The 9,069-nt window shown below is 37.9% G+C and overlaps 1 protein-coding gene across 1 annotated transcript in view; it reads right to left on the bottom strand.

The window, feature by feature from the left end:
- Positions 1 to 9,069, bottom strand: part of LOC102501475 (phospholipid-transporting ATPase IG-like) — a 348,220-nt gene that overhangs the window by 190,562 nt on the left and 148,589 nt on the right. The window contains 1 exon segment of the mRNA XM_027776689.1: positions 5,929 to 6,103. Within this exon segment, the coding sequence (XP_027632490.1) occupies positions 5,929 to 6,103 (175 nt within the window).

The raw sequence follows: 9,069 nt of genomic DNA, 5'->3' as shown, positions 1-9,069 counted from the left end.
AGATAACCTAACATCATGCCTCAGGGAATTGGAAAAACAACAACAACAACAACAACAACAACAACAACAAAATGTCAGGCAAAAATAAGTAATAAAGGTTTGAGCAGATACAAATGAAATAGAAAATAAACCATACAGAAAGTAAATGAAAGCAAAAGCCGGTTCTTTAAAAAGATTAACGAGTTGACACACCACTGGCTAGACTGATCAAGAAGAAAGAAAGAAACCAGATCAATCAAATACATGATGAAACAGGCAACATTACAACAGACATAATAGAAATACAAAATATCATTAGACGATACTATGAGCGACTATATGCCAACAAACAAGAGAACATGGAGGAGATGGACAAATTCCTGGACATGTATAATCTACCAAGACTGAATCAAGAGGACATAGAAAACCTGAATAGACCCATAGCAAGCCAGGAGATTGAATCAGTAATAAATAACCTCCCAACAAAGAAAAGCCCAGGTCCAGATGGCTTCACTTCTAAATTTTACAAAACTTTTAAGGAAGAGTTAATCCTTTTTCTACTCAAAGTATTTCTAAAAATTCAAAAGGAAGGAAACCTTCTAAATTCATTTCATGAAGTCTCCATCATCCTCATTCCCAAAACAGATAAGGGCATGGCAAAAAAGAAAAACTACAGACCAATATCGTTGATAAAGATGGATGTAAAAATTCTCAACAAGATACTTGCAAATTGTATCCAACTACATATAACAAAGATTATTCATCATGACCAGGTAGGCTTTATCCCAGGGATACAAGGGTGGCTCAACATATGCAGGACCATAAATGTAATACACCATATTAACAGAAAAAAAGATAAAAACATATGATCGTTTCAATTGATGCAGAGAGCGCATTTGATAAAATACAACATCCTTTCATGATTAAGAACCTCAGTAAGATTGGTATAGAAAGGTCATTGCTCAACACAATAAAGGCCATCTATGAAAAGCCTACAGCTAACATTATACTGAATGGGGAAAAGCTAAAAGCTTTTTCACTAAAAACTGGTACTAGGCAAAGGCTGCCCACTTTCTCCACTGCTTTTTAATATAGTGCTGAAAGTCTTAGCTAATGCAATCAGGAAAGAGCACAATATAAAAGGCATTAGAATAGGCAAAGAGTTAAAAATATCTTTATTTGCAGATGAAAAACGTCTCGAAGTAATAAGTGAATACAGTAAAGTGGCAGGATACGAAATCAACATTCAAAAATTGATAGCATTTCTATATATGAACAACAAGTTGAACGAAGTAGAGCTGAAGAAAGGAATCCCTTTCACCGTAACTACAAGATGTATAAGATATCTAGGGATAAACCTAACTAAGGAAGTCAAAGACCTTTATAAAGAAAAAAAAACTATGAAAATCTTAAAAAAGATATTGAAAGTGACATAAAAATGTAGAAGGACATTCCATGTTCCTGTATTGGAAGAATTAACATAATCAATATGGCAATTCTACCCAAGTTAATCTACATGTTTAATGCAATTCCAGTCAAAATACCAGAAATATTCTTCACAGATCTAGAAAAGACATAGAATTTGTCTGGAATTATAGAAGACCTTGTATTGCCATAGCAATCCTGCACAAGAAGAGTGGAGTGGGAGGTATATTACTCCCTGATCCCAAGATACACTATAAAGCTGTGATCATCAAAACAGCATACTGGCACAAAAAGAGACATGTGGACCAAGGGAATAGAATAGAGACCACAGAAATAACCCCCAAAACTTACAGCCAACTGATTTTTAACAAAGGTTATCAGTTAATTCATTGGGAAAAGGAAAACCTCTTTAGTAAATGGTCCTGGAAAAACTGGGTATCTACCCGCAGAAAGATAAAACTGAACCCCCATCTTTCACCATTAACAAAAGTCAACTCAAAATGGATCAAAGATCTGAACCTAAGACCTCAAACTATAAAACTACTAGTAGAAAATGTTGGGAGAAACTCTAGGAGACATTGGCATAGGCAAGGACTTCTTAAATAAGACTGTCAAAGCACAGGCGATATTCCCTAAAATAGACAAGTGGGACTATAACAGACTAAGAAGTTTCTGTACAGCAAAGGACACAGTACCAAGTGTGAATTGACAACCCTCAGAATGGGAGAATATTTTTGTAAAATATACATCAGACAAGGGACTGATAACCAGAATACACAGGCAACTCAAGTGCCTTACATGAAAAAAAATTATTAACCTAATTAAAAGATGGGAAAATGAGCTGAACAAAAATCTCTCTAAGGAAGTTATATGAACAGCCAAAAAGCATATGAGGAAATGCTCAACATCCCTCATCGTAAGGGAGATGCAGATAAAAACCACAATAAGATACCACCTAACCCCTGTCAGAAAGGCAAAGATTCAAAATATAAAACGTGGTATGTATTGGCAGGAATGTGGTGAAAAGGGAACTCTCCTACATTGTTGGTGGGAATGTAAACTGGTTCAGCCACTGTGGAGAACAATATGGAGGTTCCTCAAAGATCTACAAATAGAACTACCATATGACTCAGCAATCCCACTTTGGGTATCTACCCAAAAGACAGGAGAATAGATATAAAAAAAAAAAAAGAAAAAGAAAACAAAACAAACAAACAAACAAACAAGACCCTGGCATTTGATAGAAAGTGGTCGTATATGGATGATCTATTGCTGAGTGAAGCAAGCCAGGATATGAAAGAAAGATACTGTATGTATCCACTTAATATATACCAACAAACCGCACTCTATGGTAGAGAGCGAAATATTGAAGGACATAAAAGCAGTGAAAATAGTTAGTGATGATAAGACAGTATGGAATGGGGCGGGAGAAAAGAAGGGAGAAGGATAGCAAGAGAACAAATAGAGAGGCATGACATTTGTGGGATATGGTTTATTACCTGTTCATGATGATATGTATACATTCTCAACTGGACTGGTCTGAGAAATATTTCATGTTGGGTAAAGTCTTTTTACAAGCAAAATGATAAATAGTGATTGAATGCTTAAAACAATAATTGGAATAATAACAACAACAATAAAAAATAATGAAAAGCTATTTGATGATGATGATGGGGATTTTAATGTTTTTGTATTGACTGATGTGCATGGTATTCCTTCTGGTAAAAGAAATGTAATACACTGTAAAGTTATATGTGATTCAATGTAATATAAAGATTATGATAATAATAAATTTTAAAAAAGAAATTAAAGAAGCCAAGGAAAATGATGGCTGAGCTCTAGAGAGGACAAAATTGGGATGATAATGAAACATTCAAGGAGACATATTTGGTTAATAGGCGAAAAAGTAAAGTTGACCCCAAGATTTGGTTTGGAGAGAGTGATCTGAACATCACCTATATATGGGCATTTCAGGTGAACAGGTAAGATCCTAGAAGTTACTATGGTGAGAGAAATATTTAGAACAGTCTGAGGACTGAACCATAAAGGTACCATATTCCAGGTAGAAGAAACAGCATGTGGCCAGGAGCTCACATACCTGCCCAAGCAGTGAAGTATTCCAAAACTCAGGTGAGCAGTTTGGGCATTACGGAAAGTAAAAAAAAAAAAAAAAAAAAAAAAAAAAAAGAAGTCAGAGAGAGATTGCTTTTAGAGATAAGCCTGTGAGTGACGGGACAGATTTATACAGATACTGTTCTGATGGGATCTGATTTCCCTGATGCAGCTATATGAAGCTCTGAAAGTTGAAGAAAAGAAAGAACCACCTCTGGTTGCAGTGGGGCAGACAGGCAATTCCCCTAAGCAGATGGGAGATGGTGTGTGTGCATCTGGAGCACAAAATAAAGAAGTAAGACTGACACACATGAAAAAAATAAACTATAGTGTATATGAAAGCGGAAAAGGTATGTAATGGAGACACTTAAGTTTCCTCAGGTCCACTGAGTACAAAGGAGGAGGTGAAGTATGATCAATTAGGGCTGGGGGAGCTGGAAGAGACAGCATGTGGGAGGTGGCGCTTGAGTTGGGTTTCACTGTGAGTAAAATTGTTGTCAGGCCAAGAGAATTCAAAAAGAATTGCAGATGAGGAAATGACATGAAGTTTTGGAAGATTCTGTGAGCATGACATGAAAAGTACACACATAAGAAATACCCAAAAGGGTGGAGGATTTCTGTTAGATAAGGCAGTGATAGTGCACATGAAGTACAAAGTATATACACACATTAAGGGACAAAGCAGGAAGCCACAGGTGCCACATTCAGTTATCTTTCACCTTAAAAGACTGAAAGTGTCTTAGAAAAAAACAGATCATGAGAGGAATAGAGTTTTAGCAAGATTCAGTGGGGAGAAAGATTGAAGGGGAAAAGATAAAAGCAGGAGACAAATGAAGAAACTAAATCAAATAGTTTGTGTGGAAAGTCACCAGAAGAGTCTGGACTAGGCTAGCAGTAAAAGGCTTCAAAACAGGACACCAGGGGTCAGACAGTGGATCAGCAGTAAAATAAAACATTCTGTGAAGCTGATCCACATGGGAAAATTCTGGCTTTGCAATTGGAGACCTTCGTAAGTACACCAGGCACACATGTGCCCGTGATCAGAGATAGACAGGTGCTGAGGATGAATCATGACATCAAGAACCTGTTGGAGGTGGTGTCTCTCTGGCTCTTTTTGTCTCTCTTGCTCATTGAAATAATAAATGAATGAACTTAAAAATAAGTAAGATGACACCAATTGAGAGCTATGACAGAAGATAATTGAGAGGAAATGATGAGAAGGAGGATCAAAGGTGGTTTTAAGACTTAGGAAATCTAAGTCTTAAAATTCTAGAATTTTTTGTAAAGAATTATTTATTTATTATTATTATTATTCACATGAGTTTTGCCAAAGAAAAACAGAAAGAGTAAGAGAGGGAGAGTTAGAAAGCAAGCTGCCAGGTCCAGGACCCGAACCACGGTCGGCCATGTGAGAAATCCAACACCTTAACCCCTTAACACCTGCTGGTCCCTAGACACTAGAATTTAATATGATAGTGGGGAACTCATATAAAGCTGTCAAGCAAACTGTGAGAAATAGGACACCTAATGTTAAGAAAAAGGGTCAGAGACATACCAATGAGAGAGTAATGGATGTCCTTATCCACAGAGATAGTCCATCAAGTCAAAAGCAGGGGGAAGACTGCACTCTAGAGAAAACTAATAGTGAAGGAAAAGACAGAGGATAAAATAGCATAAAAAGACACCAGGTTGCCAAAGGAAAAAATGTCAGGATCGTGAACTATCACAGAAACCAAAGGAGGAGAACTTTAAGGAGGTCATAAATGATAGTGCGAACTGCAGTAAAGAAATGAAGAAAAGAAGATAGTACCAAAGGATTGGGCCAGGCAAGCCAACAGAGTAAGAAGAGGAGAAAAGTCCACATGAGACTAATGTCCTAGAGGAGCCAGGTGGAGCAGAATAAAGACAGCATGCACCAACCACTCATTAAAGAAAGCTGGAAGATGAAAGACTGGGGCAGCCAGCATGTGGGGGACAATGGGGAACAACATAAATTTAATTCAGAATAGGGGAATGTGGCCACTTGGTGGCATGGTGCTTAAGGCAGCTGGATGCCACATTGTCTGACTATGTGGTTTCGTTCTTAGACCCAGCAGTTTGAAAGATACATGTGCGCTCCTGCCCAACATCCAAAAAGAAGGGAGAAATGATGGAAAAGGGACATGGAATGACCATCCACCACCATCCAGTGCTTTTCTTCTCCTCTTCCTCTCTTGGGTGAGCACAGGTGCTCTCTGTCAAAATTCTAGAAAAATAATGGGGAAAGGCTCTTGAGTTCGATCCCAAAGGAAGAAATGGAAGAAATTAGGTGGTAAATACGGCTTGCTGAAGAAGAAACGAAAGTAAATTAAACATTTGCACATTTGTGTATAGGAGTACCCAGAATGGATCACTAACCAGTATGTATATTACCTGGGCTTTCTGTAATGGTGCCATCCGGCAGCAGAGCACTGCAGTGCACTTCATACAAATCTGTAGGAAAATGTTTTTGTAATTGTTTGAACTAGAATCTTGACTAGAATTTAGTATGAGTGACAATGTGGAGCCATCAATGATTAATCCATATTCCTGGTGTTCTGTCCATGCTCTGAAAAAGAAAAACAATGCTAGGTTTGAATCTACTATATAATTTTATTTACGATCCTGAGTTTTTAACCACAAAGGGGAAGGACTCAGATTAGACAAGTCATCAACCTGGTTCCTTGAGCTGTTCATTCTAAAGAAGCAACTGCCACTAATAATAATATACCAGTGACTTTCAATCACTTCTTTGAAACTGAAGCTGCCCACAGAGATAGCAGTTAGTTCTAAATGGTATACAATAAAGGGGGTTGGACAGTCTGTCTCTTTATAAAAAAAATTTCAAGGTAAATTTTGGGAATGCAGATCAATCTGTCAAACTCTGACACAAAGACAAATCATCAGTTAATCTGAAACTCCCTAACAACATAGGGAAAGGACAAAATGACTTTGGGGTAAACAAACCAGAAGAAACCTTTCTCTACTATCTTTGCCTGAGTCCTATTCATAGATCAAGGCTCCTCAAATATGACTGAGGATCTAAAAGACGTGGTGCTCATTAATACCATACAATATTAACACATATTTCTTAAGTAAGTACCATTTAGTACTAGCTTAGTGATGTCCAACTCTAGCCTTATTAGAATCACCTGGATGACTTTGAAAAATTGTCCTTGCCCAGGGTCCATTCAGGGTCCAATTTAAATCAGAGTACCTCAGGCAAGGCTTGGTTACATAGAAATATTTTTCTGAAAAGAATGTATTGTCATAGGACATATATGTTCATTGGAGAGAGAGACAGAAAGAGGAAAATGAGAAATCACCCCTCAGGAGGAATGGTCACATCCCAATCCCTTCTCTTCTATTCTCTTGTTGGGATTTTGGGCACATGTACCTGATGTGATTTTCAAACCACCAGGTCTGGGACTTGAACCACAGTCAGCCATGTGGGAGTCCAGTGCCTTAACCACCACACCAAATGCTAGCCCCACATATAGTATGCACATACCTTATAGCAAAGTAAAAAGAGAGAGAGAGAGAGAGAGAAGAAAAGCTTCCTAGGTGGTTCTCATGTGTAGACAGGACTAAGTTATTAGGTACTAGGAAAGACAGATGTAGTAGGTACCTAATATATATTTTTTAGAGGTTTTTGCCTTAGGAAGCATGCACTTGCTGGGGAGAGAGAGTGAGAGATGAAGATGGAGACAGAGATAGTAAGAGGAAAAATGAAAAATTCCCCTGCAAGCGGGATGGCCATGCCACAATCCTTTCTCTATTCTCCTCCTGGGATCTTGGGCATGCACACATGCACACACACACACACACACGTGCCTGGCATGAGTTTCAAGCCACTGAGTTTCAAGCCACTGAGTCCAGGACTCAAGCCACGGTTGGCCATATGGGAGTTTAGTGGCATAACTGCTATGCCATCTACTGGCCCCTGTACCCAGCATTTAAGAAAAATAAAAATCCAGTGGTAATTTTTTTTTTAAATTATACACACACACACACATACACACACATTTTTTATTATTTCAATTTCTTTTATACATTCTGTCATGTTACTTAGCTTGCAAAATGAGTATTTCAACATGTGTACATTTCTCACCAGTCAGTTGACAATACTATAAAGTTATCTTCAACAGATAATAACCCATTTCTTTGTCCCATAAATACTTTGCCTCTCTATTTTTCTCCTTAATGTCCTTCCTCAGACTGTTAATTTTTGTTCTTGGAATCTTGGGTACTATTTGAGAACCATGGCAATGGAAGCATTAGAAACAGTAGAATCTCAGTAACTGATCTGGTTGTCTAATTTAATAATACTCAAAGTTTTATGTGCAAAGGAATCACCTGGAGGGCTTGTCAAATTGTGGATTCTGAGTTCAGTAGGTCAGGGTGGAGCCTGAGATTTTGCATTTCTAACAAGCTGCGTGGTGACAATGGAGCTGCAGTTCTACTGACCAAATTTTGAGTTACAAGGGCCAAATAAACTTCATTATTCCTTTACTCTGCTATTTTTTCACTGTACACTAATACCATAATATTTTGTAGTTATCCATATTTTGCCACATAATTTTATGAGCATGTTTTATTCACTAATTAAAGAGACATCTATTGGGAGTTCTTCTTTGTTCTCCTACTAATAGAATGCACTCACTGGGCAGAAAACAGAGGCTCAATAATCAATGAAATAATATTTGTAGACACCAATTACACCAATTACATGTTGGACATACAGAGGATCACAAAGAATTATTGATTAATCTTTGCTTGGGGAACAGAAAATTTCCTTGGGAATAGAAAATCTCCTTGGGGAACAGAAAATACTTCTAGTATGTAGAATCATACATGAAAGAACACAATCAACCAAACAACATTAATAAATGGTTGATGGCCAGTTACTGTAATAATAAATCCATACAGGAAAGAACAATGGGAAATTTATTTGTCATGTTATTTAAAGTGGGACTTAAAAGACAGGTAAGTACATAGTGGTGCCCTGGGAATGCAAGCTGAAAAAGTCACTTAAGGGCCATCAGTCGAGTGGTGGTTAAGGCAGCAGCTAGATCCCACATGGCTGACTACACGGTTTGCATCTCAGACCCAGCAGCTCAAAAAATGCACCAAGTGCATGTGTATGAGTGCCCAAAATCCTGCGAGGAGAATGCATTGTGGAATGGCTACCCCCAGGGGATGCTTTCTTTCTCTCTCTCTTTCTCTCTCCATGGAGTGCACATGCCCTATAGCAAACTTAAAAAAAGAAAAGAAAAGGTCATTTGATGCCTTTGTTGAGTAATGAAGAATATGTAGGTAATAAAAACCCACTAAAGGGTTTCACAGTGAGGCTATGATATGGACTGTACTTTACTTAAAGATATCTCATCTGCCAAAGGCCTTAAGGATCCAAGGCATGAAATGATAGGTCTCTGATGTGAAACAGTAGTGTGAGAATGGGAGCAGGGATAAAACCTGGGGGCTGATTTGAAGTAGGAGCAAAGTTGTACAAGCTGTACAAGTAATTCTGGGTCT

Source organism: Tupaia chinensis, unplaced genomic scaffold (assembly GCF_000334495.1).
Source record: "Tupaia chinensis unplaced genomic scaffold, TupChi_1.0 Scaffold000706_1, whole genome shotgun sequence".
Lineage (NCBI taxonomy): Eukaryota > Metazoa > Chordata > Mammalia > Scandentia > Tupaiidae > Tupaia > Tupaia belangeri.
The sequence above is the reverse complement of the archived record's forward strand: the minus strand, read 5'-3'. Positions and strand labels throughout refer to the sequence as shown.